This window comes from Pantherophis guttatus, chromosome 3, assembly GCF_059756535.1.
Source record: "Pantherophis guttatus breed Tessera chromosome 3, ASM5975653v1, whole genome shotgun sequence".
Lineage (NCBI taxonomy): Eukaryota > Metazoa > Chordata > Lepidosauria > Squamata > Colubridae > Pantherophis > Pantherophis guttatus.
Window position 1 is genome coordinate 183,434,361 of NC_142065.1, and position 21,737 is coordinate 183,456,097.

Sequence of the window (21,737 nt, forward strand, 5' to 3'; positions counted from 1 at the left end):
AGTAACAAATTTTAGATTTCACCCCTGACTCACATATGTATGGAATGTGCTTTTCAAGGCTTGGGGTTTCAATCACAGGATGGCAGCCATCATCTTGACCCTTTGACCCCACCACAGATGCCCTTTTGACCCCACCCACAGATACCCCACCATAGATGCACGCTCTACTTATGAATCCATGTTCCACTTTATGCATTTAAAGTGCAGAAGAAGAATGAGCTTTTCCTTTCTTTCAAAGTTGAAATGAACTGTTTAACTATTGTAATTTTTCCTCCTATACAGAGTTGTAATAATTATACCATAGACAAAGTCTTATTATTTTTTTCTATTCTGCATCACCTTCTGTATTAGTAGAAGCCTTGAAAATCATCACTGTACAAACAGTAATAGCAGTGGATCACATTTTTTTAAATTTAATGTAGTAGTAGGAGAAACCTAAAATCTTCAACATCCACCAAAGTTCCCTGGACAATAGATGTTACATTGATATATTACTGGATTAGCTTCAAGAAGGAGAGGAGTGTTAGTCTGTTATATCAAGCAAACAAGTCTGTTGACATCATGGGTCAAAACGTTTACTATGGCAAAGACTGACTGCTATGAATTTGATCCCATTTTACACATCGAAGTAAGAATATGCCATAATAAATAACTTTAATATGTTTCATAAATTTTCAAAGCAGTTTTTCCTAATTTGACATCCTCCAGATATACTGAATATTCATTATTTTTATCTAGCTGAAAGAAACTGGGCAAGGTGTAACTCAACACACATGGAGAATACCCAACAGGGAAAAAGTTAAAGCTTAGAAAGTACAGATTCTGGTTTTTAAAAAAGTGTTGTATGAAGTGCTGTGGGAAAAGACTGCCATCCTGTGGAAGAAGGTTTAATATACATTCAATGAAAGTAGATTTGCATCTATCCAGGGAAAATTAGCATCAATAGATTTCAGGATTTTCCATAAGAAGCCATGTTATATAACATCAGTTACAACATAATTGAGGAAAATAGAAAATAATTCTTCCATTATTAATTGTTACATTCAGTCCACCAGGTGCAGAATTTAATATTCATTGAGACTTTCTCAATGGTATTGTTTGCTTAGCACAGGGGTCTGCAACCTTAAACACTCAAAGAGCCATTTGGACCCATTTCCCACAGAAAAGAAAACACCGGGAGCCACAAAACCTGGGTGGGCATGGCCAGCTCGATGTCACTTACTTCTACCAGTCACATGACTCCTTAGCCACACCTACCCAGCCAGTCATTAGGGCAGAGAACCATTTGTTAAAAAACACCAGGAACCCCAAACCCATTTCACATATCTCTCTCGCCCCTCCCTCCCTCCTTCCCTCCCTCCTCTCTCTCTCCCTCTTTCTCTGTGTCTCTCTCCCTCCCTCTTTCTGTATCTCTCTGTCTCTGCCCTGGCCGCTTCTCTATCCCCTGCTGTCGCCCTTACCATCTCAGGCCAGGCGAGGAGTGACTGGGAGGGGAGGGCAAGGGGCGGGGCCAGCCAGTGGTGAGATCACCTGACAGGGAGCCACAGCAGAGGGCCCAAAGAGCGCATGTGGCTCCAGAGCCGCAGGTTGCTGACCCCTGGCTTAGCATATTGTTTTTGCCAGAAAAACAATATACTGTGGGATGGCCAAATATATTACATTTCAGCCGGGACCAAAACTCAGTGAAATATTCTAAATATACATCACTTATTTTTGTTCCAAGGATAGATGATGCATATCTTACCACTTAAGATTTTAAAATATACAAATCAAAGCAGCAAATAAAATAGTAAAATAAAATATCACAGAGAATATGTTCGCGAGGAACACCATTATATTCATTGCACATTTCTCACAGAGCTCTCTTTTATTGTCTGTTTTATAACCTGAACGTATTTGGTTTCTGGGCAGCTAATTTTTATTGATCTTGTCATGGAACATTATTACAATTTAAAGATGACTTGGAGGGGAATCTAGTTGTTCTTGGGCAGTTCTTGATCACGGAAGTTCATGTCCTGCCTTTTGGCAATTTTATCCATCAGTCGTTGTTTGCTTTCTCCCAGTCCTCAGCATTTTTAGTCTACTCAGGATACTGTTGCATTTCTGTCCATATGCAGTTACATATGGACTGCATATCGTTCATCTTATTGATTAAAATACATCATACAGAGATTTTGGCAAGGAAGCTGCTACTTTTCCGGCCTTCTCTTCCAAGTATTGGTGTTGTTAATCAAACTGAAACCCATAGAAAGAAATAGCTTTTGATTTGGAGACAAAACAGTCCCTATGTACCCTCAAGTCGCAGTAACAAACAAATGACAGATCACAGAAGACTCTGGTCTCCTAAATCAGTATGGGAGGCAATTATAATTTATATGAATTTTTTTCCAGTAATACTTCTGCTGATAGTTTTAAAGAATCAGCAAACTGATGTAGCAAAAGGATCTTCCTCTTTCTCCCCGCTTCTCAGTGACTCTGGGCAGCTCACAAGATATTTAAGGATTTAAGTCGGGTGTCAGCAACCTGCGGCTCCAGAGCTGCATGCGGCTCTTTGGGCCCTCTGCTGTGGGTCCCTGTCAGGTGATCCCACCACTGGCTGGCCCCTCACCTTGCCCTCCCCTCCCAGTCACTCCTGGCCTGGCCTGAGAAGGTTTAAGAGTGACGGCAGGGGATGGAGAAGTGGCCAGGGCAGAGAAGAGAGATACAGAGAGAGAGGGAGAAAGACAGAGACATAGACAGATACAAAGAGGGAGTGGGAGGGAGGGAGGGAGAGAGAGAGATGTCAAAAGGGTTTTGTGGTTCCTGGTGTTTTTTTAACAACCGATTTTCTGTTCTAATGACCGGCTGGGTAGGCGTAACTGGGGCGGTGTCATGTGACTGGTAGAAGTGAGTGACATCGAGTTGGTCACGCCCACCCAGGTTTTGTGGCTCCCGGTGTTTTTTTTTTCTGTGGGAAATGGGTCCAAATGTAAGGTGACCAGACGTCCCGCTTTTGGCGGGACAGTCCCGCTTTTTAGCAATTTGTCCCGCGTCCCGCGGCGTTTCAAAAAAGTCCCGATTTTTCATTCTGCCTCCTCAGTCCCGCTGCCTCTTGAGCCCCAGCTGATGGCTAGAACTAAAAAAAACTGTTTAAACTCTTGCCCGGGGCTTCAAAGGGCCGCCCTACAGGCAATCAGTGTAAAGAGTTCCTGAAGCAGTTTTTTTTCCCCCTAGCTAAGCTGCAGAAACGAAACCGAAACCAGGATCTTTGGTGGAACGTGACAAAATGAGGCAGAGAGAGATTTATTTTTATTTTTATTTTTCCTCCCCAAAAAAGGTAGGTGAAAAACTGCAAACAATGGGAAATTTAGGAGGAGAGTTCAAGATTTTAAAACACAAAAGAAAAAAAAGCTATATTTAACTAGGGAATTGTAATAATTGAATTGAGATACTATTAATTGTATATTGTGTTGAAAGCAGAAATGTTTAAGTTGTGGTTCAAAGGAATATATGGGGGAAATTATTTGGTTTATTATTATTGGTAAATATAATTAATTGATTTGTAAGAAATTGGATTGCATGGAAATAATTGGAATATTCATGTTCATATTGATTAATATACAAAAAAGATAGTTTTATAACTAATTGATTTATATTAAAATGTTGAATTTGTATTAAACAACTGTATTACATAATTACATAATTAAACAATGTGAGGATGGATATAAAAATAGATGACAATGGAAAGGGGTATAATATAGAATAGAAGGGAAAAATTGAATTTGATTAAGATTAGAGATGAGGATGAAGGGTAATATTGGTTTTTTTTAAAAAATAGATGAGGAATAAATATGGCAAAAAGGAAATATAGAAATTGTAAATTTAATTGAAGTGACTAAACACTGTTTAAATTTGTGAACCGGCCAAATACTCTGTTCAAAGAAAATAAATTGTATGTTTGTATGTGTGTTTCTAATTACTGCTATTTATTCATATTTGTTCTCTTTTATTCTTTAAAGTTTAACCATTCATTCTTTATCTTAATATCTTTATATTTGTTTGGGGTTGGCTTTCTTCCCTTTCATCTTTTTTATTGTACAGCAATCTTTCTCCTCAAACCTACCACCTCTCTCTTTTCTTTCCTTCTTACTTTCTCTTCCCCCCCTCTTCTTCTCCTCCCTACTTCCTCTTCCTTTCTCCTTCTCCTCTCTTCCTCCCCCTCTTACCCTCACTCCTACTCTAATTTCCCTTCCCTTCCTTCATCCCTCTCTATTGCTGTATCCTTTTATGCATATGGACTACTCAGAGGGCTGAAAAAGTTATTTTTGACTGGTCCTCGCACTTTTGACCAGTCATCGAACTTACGACTGTCTTCACATTTTATGTTTTTTGCCCTATCTTATCACCATGGTGAAGAGAAGCAGTTGTGAAATGAGTGACATGGTTGTTAAGGATGCTGCATGGGCATAAATGTGAGGATGGTCATAAGTGTGAGGACCAGTCAAAAGTGCGAGGACCTGTCAGAAATGACTTTTTTCAGCCCTCTGGTTAGTCCTTTTGTGCATATGGACTACTCAGAGGGCTGAAAAAGTTATTTTTGATTGATCCTCGCACTTTTGTCCAGTCCTCAAACTTACGACTGTCCTCACATTTTACATTTTTGCCCTATCTTGTCATCATGGTGAAGAGAAGCAGTTGTGAAATGAGTGACATGGTTGTTAAGAATGCTGCACGGGCATAAATGTGAGGATGGTCATAAGTGTGAGGACCAGTCAAAAGTGTGAGGACCTGTCAGAAATGACTTTTCAGCCCTCTGAGTAGTCCCTATACACATAGCCATGGCCACCCGGTCACATGACCAGCTAGCCACGCCCACCCAGTCACATGGCCTCCAAGCCATGCCGACAATAAGCCACGCCCACAATGGTGTCCTTCTTACCAATGTTAAAATCTGTTCACCTTACCCTATACACATAGCCATGGCCACCCGGTCACATGACCAGCTAGCCACGCCCACCCAGTCACATGACCAGCTAGCCACGCCCACAAAATAAGCCACGCCCACAATGTCCCTCTTTACCAATGTTAAAATCTGGTCACCTTATCCAAATGGCTCTTTGAGTGTTTAAGGTTGCAGACCCCTGATCTAAGTGTAAGAAGCCATGTCTTGAATTAAGCATAGCAGCAACTTGGTAGGCATAACAACTTAAGGAGAGAGTTTATACAACAGTTTAAGCCATGGTTTATGTGGGTTTGTGTAAGAAATAAACACACTGAGACTTAGCATAATGAGTGAATCAAGACTGCTTCTGGCATATTATTAAGCCATATTTGGCTTTACCATGGTTTATTGAATACACCATAGTGGTTGAGTTCACAAGACATTATGGTCAAGATGAAACAAATCCCCAATGATTAAAGTAATTTGTGTGCTTAGCTTTAGAACCAGTGTAATAATCATCTCATAATGCATTCTCTGAACTTTTCAAATCACTTATGAAGAGCAGCACCACATACCATGCACAGAGCAAACAGAAATCAACCCAGCAGAAGAAAAATTGGGGCACGGGAGGATATACTTTATTATAGCTTTAAGATGAGTATGTTTACTCAGAAGTAAATCTCTCAAAAGCCAAACAAACTGAATGCTCAGTAAACATAAGGGATGTTGCTTAATTTTGTTTTGGGATTTCTGATCTATGATGCATTTGTGCGCACATTTTTTTTTTGCCAAAAGATCATTTGTCTTTAAATGGGACAGCGTTCTCAAACAACTAAAAGATGGCCTTTTTTTCTAAACTACAAAATACTAAACTACAAAATAGCCAACTCATGTTGAAATCCAACTCCGGTTGTTTGCTTATGATTCTGCTATGCGAAGCCAACAAGTCACATCAGTTAACAACATGTAAATAGCTCCTGGAAGTAAAACTTGGGGAACGCGCGCGCGGTCCCAGCCAAGGTCTCCAAACCAATCTGCGGAGAGGTAGTAAAATACCTTATTACCTCTCCGCAGTAGTTTTTAAACTACATTTCCCAGAAGGCTAAGTGCATAGACAACTGCCCTGCACAAGCGCCCTGAATGGGATTCTGGGAATTGCAGTTTTCCGGTTACTAAGGAGTCGCCCATGGGACAAAATGTCGTACGTGTTCCCGAAAAGGGCTGGTGTGTCGCTCAAGCAGGTGAAGACTGTCCTGGTCACTTTTTGTCCTTTCGAGTTCAATGTGCAAAGCACCAGGTGAGAAAGATCGCGAGTGAGGCTTTCCGGACGCTTGCAGAGCCAGCCCGGAGTTTCCCGACCGGAATATAAAGGCGAAGGCTTTTTTTTTTTTAACATGGGAGACTGTTGTGTGTAATGGGGATTGCAGGCTTAAAAAACAACGCCGTTTGCAAGGAATGAGCTGTCCATCCTTGGGATGCGCTACATGGTCGTTTGAGGCTAAATCCCGTACAACAGAGTGGGATCGAGGAAGAAATTATCTGGATGCAAAATGGTCGAGTGCAAGGATGCTGAGCCTTGTTGGTTCTTTTATTTAAAAAAAAAAAAAAAACTTTGTGGGAAAGAAAGGGTTGCTGGATTGTAACTGTTGCATTTAAATTCTGTTTTAATTCACGAGCCAGCATCTTGTATTAGACTTTAGTTTCCAAGAGCACCCTGCAAAAAACAAAACAAAACATGGTTAGTGATACTGAAAATCTGAGATGTCCAGAAAATGCAAAAGTGTTGTAATTACTATCTCTTCAGTACTGAACAGGATTTATGAGTAAATCCTGATTAAAATAGACCTGGAATTTGTTTCATCTTGATAGTGTCTGAATATTGATCTGCTGTGATCCCCTCCAGCAGGTGGTGAAAAATAAATAAGTGGTATGGTGATTCTGCTGCAGAAGAATGTGTATAGCTATTCCTACATCTTAAAACAAGTTTCTGGGAGTGCTAACAGCAATTTAATTGTAAATTTGCTATCATGCCTCCTTATGATTAAATCAGGTCGGATGTCAGTCTAGAGCATGACTACAATAACCATGATCACATTGTAGTTAATATTCTCTTTAACTACAATTAGATTCTTGCCTGAATTTATTTTATTTATTTATTTTTAATTAATTAATTTTAATTGTCAAACATGTACAAGATAACAAGTATAGGTATGAACATAAACATGAACAAAGGAAGTAAATACAGATAAATGGGGACAGTAAGGCAGAGATGGTAGGCATGCTGGTGCGCTAATGCATGCTACCTTTACGGACCTCTTAGGAATGGGGTGAGGTCCACGGTAGACGTTTGAGGCTGAAGCTGTGTGGGTGTTCTGTCGCCGTCTCACACACGCACACAAACAGTCAGCCAGGAGTTAATAAAACCAGCAGTCAGGAATTCCTTTGAGATAATAGAATTGGCAGCAACCCAGTAGCTGCCTGCCAAAGACTTTACTCACAAAGAGAGGTTTTTCTCCTCCGTCCGATATACCAAAATAAGTCCACAAAGCCAAAGAATTGTCAAGTTCAGTCCATAATAAATCCAATCAGGACATATAACGAAGTTCCAGAAACGCAGTATGACTTGCTAGCTTTTCAGTTTTGTCCATCACAAGGCCTGAATGGCCACCACACCCCCTTTTATCCCCTGTTGGGTGTGGTCCAGTGTCTCAGCTGAATTTCTGGCACGCCTCTTTCTCTGCTGCGTGCGCTTATCTTTCCGACGCTGTCGAAGATCCAGCCAAGACTCATCTTCGTCGCTGTCTAACTGTGGCTGCTCGGAAGTGCCTGGCTTCTGGCCTATCTCTTGGCCTTCGGAGGACACCTGAGACATTGCCAGAGAGGAGGGTCCTGGAGAGGGAGGCCTTGCCAACTCCTCTCCTTCACATTTGAAGTCTTCTCCCTCTGATAATATGGGCTCGGGCGACGGAGTCACAACAGTGGGTTTGAGGCTGTAACAACGGAGTCGGGTAGAGCATTCCAAGCCTTGACCACTCTGTTGCTAAAATCGTATTTCCTGCAATCGAGTTTGAAGCAGTTTACCTTGAGTTTGTATCGTTTGCTCGTGTATTATTGTGGTTGAAGCGGAAGAAGTCGTTGACAGGCAACATGTTGTAGCAGACAATTTTGTGTACTATGCTTAGATCAGACTGCAGGTGGCGCAGTTCCAGATTGTCCAAGCCCAAAATTTCAAGCCTGGAGGCATAGGGAATTCTATTGTGAGTAGAGGAGTGGAGTACTCTTCTTGAGAAATACCTCTGAACCCGCTCAATTATGTTAATGTCCGATATACAGGGTGTATATGACATGTTGAACAATGGCTGTAGAATAGGATTTTAGTATCATTATGGCTCATCCACAATGTTAATATATAGCAGGTGGGTATTGATATTGCACAAAGTAACTCAGCAATTAAGACAATCTTGTGTTTATATATATCACAGATTTTTTTTAAGTAGGACTCCTTTTACCCTTTACATGAAAAATATTGCTGCTTTGTATGTAACCTTTATATAACAAATTGTTGACAAGATATACAAATACATTTTTACAGCCTTTCTTGATCTTTCTCTAACTTTTCAGAAATTTTCTTCAGTGTCTATTTGAAAAGAAGGCATACAAATCAAACTTGAACTGTGATGTGAAAGCAGAGATAAAACATGATGGATCTGAACCAGTTATAGACATCACATTTGGTAAGAAATAATTTCATGCAACCAGTAGCAGGAAATGTCTATGGCAGTGTTTCTCAACCTTGGCCGCTGGACGATGTGTGGACTTCAGCTCTGCTGGCTGGGGAATTCTGGGAGTTGAAGTCCACACATCGTCCAGCGGCCAAAGTTGAGAAACACTGGTCTATGGAGATTCTCAGTCATCCAGGTCATGGTTGTCCCAAGGTGCTTTTTCCAGAGACAACTAGACTTTCTTGTTTTTCACTTCTCATTCTTGGATGAGAAGCAAAAGTTAAAAACGTGTTCAAAGAACAACCAGAAAGTCCATTTGCCTCTTGAAAAAGCACCTTGGAACAATAGCAGGAAATATTATCTAGTGGCTCAAAATATCATGAGTTCTAAAACAATTATTTATTTATTTATTTATTTATTTATTTAGTTAGTTAGTTAGTTAGTTAGTTAGTTAGTTAGTTAGTTAGTTAGTTAGTCAGTCAGTCATATTTCTATACTGCCGAGGACTCTCGACGGCTTACACCAAAGACAGTATACTAAATAGCATATTGCCCCCAACAATCTGGGTCCTCAATTAGCCTGAGTCTTCGGAGGGGGCGGCATATAAATTTAATTAATTAAATTAAATTAATTAAATTAGAAGTATTAGTGGTTATTTTAAAAAAAGGTTTCAAAGTTTTTGAAATATTTTTGTTCTGTTTCAATAAATCTTTTATAATGACCTGTTTCAGGAAATATTTATGAATAAATACTTGAGTTTGAAAATCAAACATTGCTCAAAATACCTTTTAATGTAAACTTAACTTTTATTTCCTTGGTTGTAATATTATTTTATTATTGCTCTATTAGCTTTTGCAGATTGTCTCTGCTAAGACTAAGACACTTGACATTTCTATTTTGTTTTCATGCCACATGATAGGAAACATGATAGGAAATATGAGAGAAATAAAAGCATGTAGATGTGTGTGGTGTTTTCTAAAGAGTTATGGAACTTTGCAACATATATATTTATTTCTATGTATCTCACCTTTATTCTTTTTACAAATAACTCAAGGTGGCGAGTAAACATATCCAACACATTTTCCTCTCCCTAATTTCCCCATAACAACAATCCTGTAAGGTGGGTTGGGCTGAGAAAGAGTCACTGGCCCAAGGTCACTCAGTTGGCTTTAATGGCTAATGTGGGACTTTAACTCACAGCCTCCTGGTTTCTAGCCTGTGTTTTTTACCACTAGATGGCTTATTGTAACTTCTAGAAGCCACTGTAGATTACCAATGAAATTATTTTAACAAAAACAATAGGATGTCACTATTTAAAAAATAATGTAGAATTTTACCAGAAACAGATGAGAAAGTACGAGTACAATTGAAAACCATGCTTTGAAACATGTCTGATCATGTTTATTCAAGTCCTCTTTAAATCTGTAGGGTTTATTATCTGGAACCCGGTATGTGGATTGAGACCATGGTGATTAGGGTTTTTGTCTCCTGGAGTTAAAAGACTTTTTGGAGGATTCTTTTTCCATTAGGTGTTTGAACTTGGTTTGGACACTTAGTACGAAATGTTGTATATCAAGCCAATTGGTGCCAATTGTTTTTGGAAATGGAAGTGGGCAAGAAGAAGTGGGCAAGAAGTGGTGACCCCGAGTGTGTAGATTACAGATTTTGTCCTTCACATTTCCAGTTAATATTAAAATTCATTATTTGAAATCCTGGAATCTGCTGTCATTTAATTTTTATAGTATTTGGCTACATCTGTATTTCTCAATCTTGGCATATTTAAGATGTGTTGACTTCAACTTCCAACATTCTCCAGCTTAGTATAAGAATTCTGAATTTGGGAGTTGAGAAATACTGGGCTACATTGTGGAAGAATTTTTTCAGTGAAAGGCATCTCATATCCTAGCTTTAGGTTTGTATTGCCACCCCTTCTTTAGAAAGCTGATTATTTCAAATTGAATCTCATATATCTGTGTGCATAATTTATCATTTAATGTTCAAATGAAAGGAATTGTCCTAGCATTATTGTTTTTCATAGTGAAAATAACATTCCTAAATATCTATCTGATTTTGTAACATAGAACTGTTAACACTCACTGATTGCTTTTTATTTTCCTCCTATAATTAAATTATTATATTTCTTTTCTAGCTGATGGTGAGAGATTGGTTATGAAAGGAGCCAATTTAACAACTCAAGAGATGTTAAATGCATTCAACTCTAGATGTCAAAAGAAAGAACTTGCGGTAGCAGAATAGCCACCACCATAGACTACTTGAAACTGACGATAGAAGAGTTTGCATCAATATTATAAATGCATACAAATCTACATGAAACTACACTCAGAAAAATGGCAAGGACTTTCCTAATAACCGAAAGAATCTAAAGTGGATATATAGAGGAGGCAAGCTGATTCTGGTTTTAAAAAATGCTTTTTGGACTTTTGATTAAAGATTAAACTCTTAACACCTTATCAGTGTTAGATTAACATCATTTTTATTAGTATAGAGGGAGTAGTGACTTCCCTTTACAAGGGAAGATTCTACAAGGGTTTAGAAGAATAAACTTAGGAATGGTTGGAATCAGAAATTTAGTCTGGAGAAAAGAAAGCTACAGTGGACTTGCTGTCTTCAAGTATCTGAAGGTTGTCGTGTAAATAGGCAAAATCATTCAGTTCTAGAAGACAAGAACCTGAGTTTAATTTAAAAGGAAACATTTAAATTGGACCTGAAACAAAAATTCCTAACAGGTAAGAGCGGTTAAAACAATGGAATAATTCACATAGGAAGGTCTCCACTTTTCTATACTTAAACAGTGTCTAGGTGGCCATCTGTCAAGGTTGTTGTGGATTTGCTTTGGGCAGGGATTGAACTAGATGAACCTCAACGTCTCTTCCAACCCTTATATTTTATGATTCTTTGTATAATCTATATGTTATCCATAACTGGGAGATACTTACACGATTTTTCTATTTTGAAGATGAGGCCCTTCTCCCCAAGATTTGTAATTGATTCCATATGGACATTTCTGTCCATTGGAGTCAGAATTGTATTCAAATAGAGTGGAGTGGAGTGGAGTGGAGTGGAGTGGAGTGGAGTGGAGTGGAGTAGAGTAGAGTAGAGTAGAGAAGAGAAGAGAAGAGAAGAGAAGAGAAGAGAAGAGAAGAGAAGACAATAGAATAGAATAGAATAGAATAGAATAGAATAGAATAGAATAGAATAGAATAGAATAGAATAGAATAGAATAGAATAGAATAGAATAGGCCAGGTGTGATTGGACACACAAGGAATTTGTCTTGGTGCATATGCTCTCAGTATACATAAAAGATACGTTCATCAAGAATCATAAGGTACAACACTTAATGATAGTCATAGGGTATAAATAAGCAATCAGGAAACAATATCAATATAAATCCTAAGGATACAAGCAACAAAGTTACAGTCATAAGTGGAAGGAGACGGGTGGTGGGAACGATGAGAAGATTAATAGTAGTGCAGACTTAGTAAATAGTTTGACAATGTTGAGGGAATTATTTGTTTAGCAGAGTGATGGCATTTGGGAAAAAAATGTTATAGTGTCTAGTTGTTCTGGTGTGCAGTACTCTATAGCGTCATTTTGAGGGTAGGAGTTGAAACACTTTATGTCCAGGATGTGAGGGGTCTCTAGATATTTTCACAGCCCTCTTTTTGACTCGTGCAGTATACAGGTCCTCAATGGAAGGCAGGTTGGTAGCAATTGTTTTTTATGCAGTTCTAATTATCCTCTGAAGTCTGTGTCTGTCTTGTGGATGTGGATTCATGTGGATGAACAAAATTGAAACACTCTATGTGGAACCTTCAATAAATATAAAACATCTTCTGTTTACTTGTAATCAGGAACAGGAGGAACATCTTATAGTCTAAGGTTACATTCATGGGACTGATCCCATAAAACAAAACAAAGTGAATGTGGCTAAGTTAACCTCCTGTTCTCCTGTTCTCTTCCTGTCTGCCTTGGCACTCTTTCCTCAAGGCCTTTCTGCACCAGGACTCTTGTTAGTTCAAAACCAGCTTCAGACCTCCGCAGTTTCATTAGTTGAGATTAAAGCCAATGTATTTCTACTTCAGTTGAAGCATATTTGAAACTACAGAATAATAGCACTCATATTTAGCTTTGAAATACTGTGTTCCTAGAAGTTATGAGCAATGTGAACATTTTATTTCCTCATTCCCCAAACCTGAAATTTAAACATACTAACAAATATTTAAAGAGAAGGGTGACTTGCCAATTTTGCAGCATCCTCCAAGGCTTTTCCCCCCCCCCCATATGACCCAATAAAAGCAGACTTTATGAAAAAGAGGATAAATGGAATACAAATAGTCCTCGACTTGTGACTGCAATTGGACTGGAATTTTAGTCTTAAATCTTGACGGTCATAAGTAAAGGCACCCACATGACTGGACACAATTTTATGACTCATTTGGCACCGGTTAAGAAAATTGTGTGATCCTAAGTCCAAATCCATTTTCTGAATGGGTATATTTTCCTGGGAACCAGCAAAAAAGGAATTAAAAAAAATAATAATCAAATATCATATGACTGCAGGACACTGGAACCAGTCATGGATGTGATTGCCAAGCACCCAAAATGCAGGGATGTGGGGATTGTGCGTAGCACAACATTTTGGCCTGAAGTGCTTTAGTGATCACAAAACATCCTTTCTGAGGTCATCTTAACTCCGAATGGTTATTAAATGACTAGTAAATTTAAAAAAGAAAAACCTGTATGCAAGCAGTATCCTTTCCCTTGGATATGGAATGGGAATGAAGACAAGTTTCTTTAGTATGCAACAACCTAAATCCAATAAAAACAAAACAAAAACAAACCTGGGTGGACAAGTAATTTTTCAATCCTTATTCCTACCTTCAAATTAGAGTTACTGACCTTTGCTTGCTGCTTTAACAAGCCTCTACAGTTTTCCTGGCGAGATTTCAGAAGTGGTTTGGCATTGCCTGCTTCCTAAGGCTGAGGGAGAGTGACTGGCTCAAGGCCATCCAGTTGGCTTTGTACCTAAGGCAGGACTAGAATTCACAGTCTCCCAGTTTCAAGCTTGATGCCTTAACTACTACACCAAAACTGGCTTATCGATATATTATTCCAATCAGACATAAAAATATACCAACACACCAAGTTAATATAATAGCAATAATTTAGATGCAGGACATATGTACAGAACTATGAGGGACAACAATATTTCATAATTCCCAATGCAAAGATTAGTGATTTTATCCACTATTACACACATACGGAATTGCTTATAGATCTTTCTATGTCCTTGCAGAGTTTACATGATTTCACATAAGCAAAAAGTAAAGTGTCTTCTTTTTTTAATAGTTTAAGATACATAGGAGATTATTATTTGGTTTTACAATATAAAATGTTACCTACTTATAGACAGATATAGACAGGCAGACAAAACAAACATCCTAAATTGGTCAAAAACAAAACAATACTTCCAAACTAAAAAAGCTCATTTAAAAAAAAATAAAAAATGAATAAGTATAGTGGTGCTCTGTTTCATCATTTTTTCATCAGTCAGTCTGTTGATTAAATTGCATCATTGGGATTACTAAATAATAATAAAAAAAAACCCTGGTAACCCCAGTGCATTAGTAAGTATTTTAGGAAAAGAGAAATAGTAACTTTAAAAAAAGTCTGGTGGGTTTTAAACCATTAATACTCTATATGATAAGCAATAATTATAATGAATGCCCTGTTGCAGGGCTACTGGTCAAGGTTGCTTTAAAAAAAAAATTAGAGATAGTCCTCGGTTTACATCTATTCATTCAGAGATTGTTCAAAGTTTTGCCAGCTATAAAAAAAAAACAATGAAGTTCCGACTGGTCCCCAAAGTTCTAACTATCCCAGCATCCCCACAGTCATGTGACTGTGAGCCAAGCATTTGGATTCCTGGCAGGTGATTATGACATCACAGCAAGCCATGTCACATGATTGCCATTGGCAACCTTTCTAGACAACTTCCTACAAGTGAAGTCAATGGGAAGCTGACAGGGAAGGTTGTATGTTGCCCTTGTAAATCACTTCCATCACTTTTTCTCCCAAGGAGTCTTCTGCAAAGTATCTAGCAGCCCCTTCTAGCTGCACACCATGGTGTGTCCCTATCCACAGGTCACCCCTGCCTCCTCTGCTGCCCCTCTACCGCCTCTCTCAGAGTTTCTTCAGCCTCCATCAGCCCTCTTGCCCTTCCTAGTACTTGTCTGTGGCACACCCTTCTCCTACAGCACCCATGCAAAACCCACCTGGTTCCCTTACCTGGGATTTCTGCCTCTTCCCAACCCATGTGCTGTGGAGTTACAGCTGGAATTGCCATTGCTAAGTGATGCGGTCATCTGATATCATGCTTTACAACTGCATCACTTAGCGATAGCAATCTCGGTCCTTATTGCTGTCGTCATAACTTGTGGACTACCTATAGACACCACGTTACCCATAGACTCAATTGATGAGCTTCCTGCTCCTGCAAAGTAGCCAGTCAAGAAAGAAATATACTACAGGCAAAATGAACATCACCTTAGGTAACAGAAGTAGGAAAATAACACTTTGAATAGCACTTCAGGAGTGGGAAAATGCTGCTCTCACTGGTTGAAGGGAATTTAGAGGCGATGCTGTTCATTCCTGCAATACCAAAAATGGTCATTGGCCTGTAACTAGTTATGGGGCAACCTGATAACGTGGATGCATAAATAAGCCATAGTGGTCTCTTCATTAGGGTTCATTAAAAAATGAAACAGTGGCATGTGATACAAGTTCATACAAACACTGAAGTTGAGAAAGAAATGGATGGGTTGGACAGGATGTGGTGGACTATTCAGGTAAAAATATTATTTCTTGCACTTTATGTAATGGGGTGATTTCACATCTGCCTTATTGACTATTCTTTCATATTAGTTGAAGAGCAATTATTGCTGTAGTTCTAATGACAAGTGGCAAAAGTGTTGTAATGTACTGGCAGCTATAACACAGGTGCACAACTAGCATCATCAAGTTTCCTTTCTAAATATTGGTCATCTGCACCACCGGACATGAATCTTTAATCTGTAATTTAAAAAACACAGACATCAAAAAATGAAATCCTTAATAAGCAAATTAAAAACTGATTCACCAGTCAAACGTGATCTTAAGCTATTATGTTTAGCATACATTTGTGAATCTAAAGCATAGTTTTCCAATGTCACCACTGTTTGACACATTAGCCTAGGATGGTGAAAACAAAACAACAACAACAAGAAAACAACCCACTGCTGGCCAGTGTCTTAGTTTCTCTAATTAATCCTGAGTCAAATGCACAAAGTAGTCTGTTCTCCAAAGACAGTAAGCCATTGTAATTAGAATTTATTATGAGTTATTTTTCCAATAGCAATATCCAATATCTGAGTTATGTCTCAACTTGTTTGTTTTCAGATATCAGAACAAAGATTCCATAATCTCCATATGATGAAATGATGGAAACCGAAAGTAGAATTAGACTGTATTCTCTCTGATCCACCAAGATCAGTAACAACCACCATTGCATAGTATCTGCTAAGTTCAACCTGGATAGATGGTCCAAAGGACATCATGGCTAAGAATATCAAAAACTAGCTTATTCTCCTGTCCTAAGGCATCCTCAAACTGACTACAAATGTTTTCATCCTACTGCTGGACTTGATGTATAATCGGAAAGAATCTAAAGAAACAATGGAATTGGGACACCACTACAAGTTCCAATGACTTTATGAACAAAGATTTTGTAGTGTTTTACAGTTTCAGTCTATTTTTTCTATATATTCGCAAAGGTACACATTTCATTATATATTATATTCTATAATATTATATAACAATGGAAGATCCTTCTCTTCTGCATTTATGGAAACCACAAGATTTATGTGGTCCAATTTTACTACCAAAATAGTAGGCCTTCAACTCGCTAAATTCATGCCATTGGAATGCAATAGTGATTATAAATTCTGGGATTAATATTATACAAAGGAAGGCACAATATTATTTTATGATATTGCCTAAATAATTATTAAGCCATTATTCATTATGCCCATATTAATTTATGCTAAAAAAAACTTATGCAATTCCTGGGACTGGTTCATACAAACTATTTGCGTGTTTATTTCTCTTATCCCAAAGAAGGAAGGAAGAAGCAAAAAAAAAAAAAAAGAACTTGTAGTTTTGCATAACATGAAGTAACTCTTTTATTTAATAGGAAATGAGTGTATACCTTTTTACATACTTGTGAATACATTCAAAGCTAATTGTACAGGTACCTGATGCAATTCTGCTTAGCTTCACTTGCTGCTTCCTGTTTGTTAGGAAGCTTATGATCCACTTGCAAGTGTGTTCAGCTACCTGTATCTGGTTTAGCTTAGTTAGGAGTGTGTCTGGAATGATGGTATTGAATGCTGAACTAAAGTCTACAAAGAGGACCCTTGCATAGGTCTTTGGTGACTCAAGATGTTATAGGATGTAGTGCAGTCATATTAACAGCATCATCTGTGGATCTATTTGCTCGGTATGCAAATTGCAAGGGGTCTAACAGCGGATCCGTGATGGTTTTCAAGTGGGACAGCACTAGCCTTTTAAAGGTTTTCATGACTACAGATGTAAGAGCAACTGGTCTGTAGTTTTCAGTTCCTTGATGGTGGGCTTCTTTGGCACTGGGATGATAGTAGAGCATTTGAAGCAAGAAGAAACATAGCACATCTCTAGTGATTTATTGAAAATACGGGTGAAGATGAGAGCCAAGGTCAGCACAGACTTTTAAGCAAGGAGGAGTTATCTTGTCTGGGCTTGGAGCTTTTCCTGGCTTTTGTCTGTGAAATAGGTCTTGCACTTTCTTTTCTGTGATCACTGGGGTTGTGAACCCAATGGGATGGAGTCAGTTGTAGGAGGCTTGGCTATTGTTAGGGTTGCTTTGAAAAAATATGTCTTTAATTCACTAGTTCATCACAAATGCAATCTTACAGAAAAAGTATTTTTGTCTCCTAAAAACGTAGGACCAATAGGACATTATGGAGATCCACCACAGTTACTTGTTTTGGGATTATAGGCCAAATATTACTGATTTATACATATCATAATTTAGGGAAGGGCAGGGCAGATATAATTGCTTGTGAGTTTAATTTTTTTCTCACAGTGTCTCGATAAAAAACGTATCTACTGATCTTCAATCTTTTCATATACTCCTCTGATATGAATCATCTCACACCCATACTCAACTATATAGGTAATCATTGTAAAAACTCTGAGGGTGGGGAATCCACCGCAGTAATTCCTTTTTTGTACTTTGCATTGTTTTGTATGCTGACATATTGTATATTATTGGAAAATTTATGCTCTACTGGTTGATGAAATTGATCCCCAAGTTATAGGAATAAGCAGAGCATAAAAGTTAGGAGCACAGGACCTGACTTGAATTTCTGGAGCTTTATAGAGCTTCCTGAAAACAGAGAGTTAAATTTCACTAGCACTGATTGTGTTTCTTCCCTTTATATGTTCAAAACCACCCGATGCTATTCAAAGATGCTGAATATGTCCCAGATTTCATTTTAAGAATAAAGAGGACACACAAAGAAATGCTATGGAAGCTCTCTATGGTTGGTAGCACTGAAAAGTGATGGTGTTCAAGAAAAATTTTAAAACCTGGTTGCTCAATAGATTGATAATACCTGCCTCTGTGCTACCAACCTTAGACAGGTTCCACTCCCTCCCTCCTTTTAGGGTACTCCCCCCCCCCATGTTTTTGTGGTATTCTTGTTTTTTAAACTGTAAACTCCCAGGAGTCTTTAGGAGTTAGATGACCACTAAATTGTTCAAGCAAAATCCAAGGCAGCACGCCCTAAAATCCAGCTGCTAAGAACCAATTCAGAAGGGGCAACTAACTTCCACAGGTCATGTTGCTCTGGTTAGCATGTGAGGAAGAAAGGTATCCTAATGGATGGTTGTGTCAGCCAACTTAATTAACAGTCAACCCCACACGAGGGATGGCAAATACAAATGAAATACAATATTGCCCTGCGTCAGGCAAAGCTATTTTCATTCATTAATCTTTTATTAGCCTAAGATGATAAAAGCCCCACCAAGCCATAACAATAATGGATCCAGGAGTTACTCCCAAGGTAACTGGGTAATCTGGTTCCTCAGGAGAGCAACCCCCGTCTCCAGGACAAGATGACAGTATTTTCGATATCTCCATCTTGTATTAACTAAGCCTCTTTCAGAAGCTCACGTCCCATCCTTAACACTGCTGAAGGATTCCTGAACTACAGGTACTGTACAGGTACAGGAACTACTACTTTTAACCATTGTTTAATGGTTAATTCCAAGTTACTATGGCACTAAAAAAAGTGATTTATGACCAGTTTTCATGCCAAAGACCATTGCAATATCCCCCATGGTCACGTGATCAAAATTTGGGTGTTTGGCAACTGGCATATATTTATGAACGGTTTCATTGTCTCAGGGTCATGTGATCCCCATTTGTAACCTTCCCAGCTAACTTCTGACAAGAAAAGTCAATGGGGGAAACTGGATTCACTTAAGAACCCCGTGATTCACTTCACAAGGTAGTAAAATGGGGCACAACTCACTTAGAACTATCTTGCTTAGGAGCAGGAATTTTGGGCTCAATTGTGGCCGTAAGTCAAAGCTTGCCTGTATATGGGGTGGTGATTGATCCTGTCTGCCTTAGTTCTAATACTACACTTTTCCATGATAAATGTTAAGTAACATTATTTAAACATAAACAGGACAGGCCCTTGATAAACAAAGAATAATATATACATTAAAGAAAGCAATCGACAAATTTGAACAATATTCCTCACATTTTTAAAATATATGGAGCTGTGGTGGCCCAGTGGTTAGAGTGCAGTACTGCAGGCTACTTCCGCTGACTGCCTGCTACCAGCACTTTGGCAGTTCGATTCTCAACAGGCTCAAGGTTGATTCAGCCTTCCATTCTTCCAAGGTCAGTAAAATGAGGACCCAGATTGTCAGGGGCAATATGCTGACAAAATGCTTAGAGAGGACTATAAAGCACTGTGAAGCAGTATATAAGTCTAAGTGCTTTATAGAGCTGCAGACATTTGCTGTCTTTCAGAAAGCAGCACCTACACCGACACCCTCCTATATATACCAATGCAGGAGGTCTCAGGCAAATGAAGAGTGTTGTTTCCCACAAAAGAGTCTCTTACACTTGCACAACTCTGGCATCCACAGGATCGGGCTCCTTTTGCCACAGTGATAAAAACAGCACGTTATAAACTTTATGACCTTCACATATGTGTGCATTTAAGTAAGAGTTGTAGTAAACTGGTGATTGCAGCTGCTGGCAACAGGTTTTACAGCTTTACCTCATATAGCTTTTGACTTCCTCAGCCCCTACTTCAGGTTGGATCTTTAGTAAAAGAGGAATAGGAAAAGCTGGGCATACCTAGAGGGCTGATTACAGTTACAAATGGCTCATTCGTTCCTAGCTGGCCTTGAGATCCATCCAATATCCAATATAAAGCAGTGCGAAACTTCCTTCCTCCATTTTGAAACAAAGAATGGATGACTATATGAGATAGACTCATTATATGCAAAGCGAGATAGTTCAGGCCTTGATTTGTCATACTTTTGATGATTATGGCTTACAGCTCATGAAAATCTCAGAAAATTAGAATATTGTGAAAAAGTCTAGGCTCAAAGTGTCCCACTCTAATCAGCTAATTAAGCCATAACACCTGCAAAGGGTTCCTGAGCCTTTAAATGGTCTCTCAGTCTGGTTCAGTAGGAATCACAATCATGGGAAAGACTGCTGACCTGACAGTTGTGCAGAAAACCATCATTGACACCCTCCATAAGGAGGGAAAACCTCAAAAGGTAATTGCAAAAGAAGTTGGATGTTCCCAAAGTGCTGTATCAAAGCACATTAATAGAAAGTTATGTGGAAGGGAAAAGTGTGGAAGAAAAAGGTGCACAAGCAGCAGGGATGACCGCAGCCTGGAGAAGGCCATTAAAAAGTGTTGGGGACTTTCACAAGGAGTGGATTGAGGCTGGAGTCAGTGCATCAAGAGCCACCACACACAGACGGATCCTGGACATGGGCTTCAAATGTCGTATTCCTCTTGTCAAGCCGCTCCTAAACAACAAACAACGTCAGAAGCGTCTTACCTGGGCTAAAGAAAAAAAGAACCGATCTGTTGCTCAGTGGTCCAAAGTCCTCTTTTCTGATGAGAGCAACTTTTGCATCTCATTTGGAAACCAAGGATCCAGAGTCTGGAGGAAGAATGGAGAGGCACACACTGCAAGATACTTGGAAGTCCAGTGTGAAATTTCCACAGTCTATGTTCATTTGGGGAGCTATGTCATCTGCTGGTGTTGGTCCACTGTGCTTCATTAAGTCCAGGGTCAACACAGCCGTCTACCAGGAGATTTTGGAGCACTTCATGCTTCCTTCCACAGATGAGCTTTATGGGGATGCTGACTTCATTTTCCAGCAGGACTTGGCACCTGCCTACACTGCCAAAAGTACCAAAAACCTGGTTCAATGATCATGGGATTACTGTGCTTGATTGGCCAGCAAACTCGCCTGACCTGGCATTGCCAAGAGAAAGATGAGAGACATGAGACCGAACAATACAGAAGAGCTGAAGGCCGCTATTGAAGCATCTGGTCTTCCATAACACCTCAGCAGTGCCACAGGCTGATAGCATCCATGCCATGCTGCATTGAGACAGTAATTGATGCAAAAGGGGCCCAAACCAAGTACTGAGTATATATGCATGCTTATACTTTTCAGAGGTCTGATATTGTTCTATGTACAATCTTTGTTGTATTGATTTTATGTAATCTAATTTTCTGAGATTGTGAATTTGGGGTTTTCATCAGCTGTAAGCCATAATCATCAAAAGTATGACAAATCAAGGCTTGAACTATCTCGCTTTGCGTGTAATGAGTCTATCTTATATATTAGTTTCACCTTTTAAGCTGCATTACTGAAATAAATGAACTTTTGCACAATATTCTAATTTTTCCAGTTTCACCTGTAAGTGTCCTTCCTCCATTC

At 38.9% G+C, this 21,737-nt stretch overlaps 1 protein-coding gene and 3 long non-coding RNA genes across 4 annotated transcripts; 2 read left to right on the forward strand and 2 right to left on the reverse strand.

Annotated features, from left to right (window-relative positions):
• Positions 1-6,072: 6,072 nt before the first annotated feature.
• Positions 6,073-11,114, forward strand: MRPL53 (mitochondrial ribosomal protein L53). Its single transcript, XM_060681923.2, has 3 exons — positions 6,073-6,218; positions 8,543-8,655; positions 10,793-11,114. The coding sequence occupies exons 1-3, from the start codon at positions 6,118-6,120 to the stop codon at positions 10,897-10,899; spliced, it is 321 nt and encodes a 106-aa protein (XP_060537906.1). The 5' UTR covers positions 6,073-6,117; the 3' UTR covers positions 10,900-11,114.
• On the reverse strand, positions 6,478-20,203 carry LOC148114931 (uncharacterized). The gene is made up of 2 exons (XR_015733403.1): positions 20,121-20,203; positions 6,478-6,635 (listed from the first exon to the last, which is right to left on the reverse strand). It is a non-coding gene; the product is annotated as an uncharacterized LOC148114931 (long non-coding RNA).
• On the reverse strand, positions 11,124-14,694 carry LOC132709121 (uncharacterized). Its single transcript, XR_009620150.2, has 3 exons — positions 14,069-14,694; positions 13,565-13,690; positions 11,124-11,317 (listed from the first exon to the last, which is right to left on the reverse strand). It is a non-coding gene; the product is annotated as an uncharacterized LOC132709121 (long non-coding RNA).
• On the forward strand, positions 14,708-17,852 carry LOC117658299 (uncharacterized). The gene is made up of 2 exons (XR_009620149.2): positions 14,708-15,216; positions 16,103-17,852. It is a non-coding gene; the product is annotated as an uncharacterized LOC117658299 (long non-coding RNA).
• Positions 20,204-21,737: the final 1,534 nt, after the last annotated feature.

Bases quoted from the DNA above. Each gene is read 5' to 3' on its own strand.
- MRPL53 (XM_060681923.2), top strand. From the start codon at position 6,118: ATGTCGTACGTGTTCCCGAAAAGGGCTGGTGTGTCGCTCAAGCAGGTG. The intron at 6,219-8,542 runs GTGAGAAAGATC...CTAACTTTTCAG, and splicing joins TTCAATGTGCAAAGCACCAG to AAATTTTCTTCAGTGTCTAT. The intron at 8,656-10,792 runs GTAAGAAATAAT...TTTCTTTTCTAG, and splicing joins AGTTATAGACATCACATTTG to CTGATGGTGAGAGATTGGTT.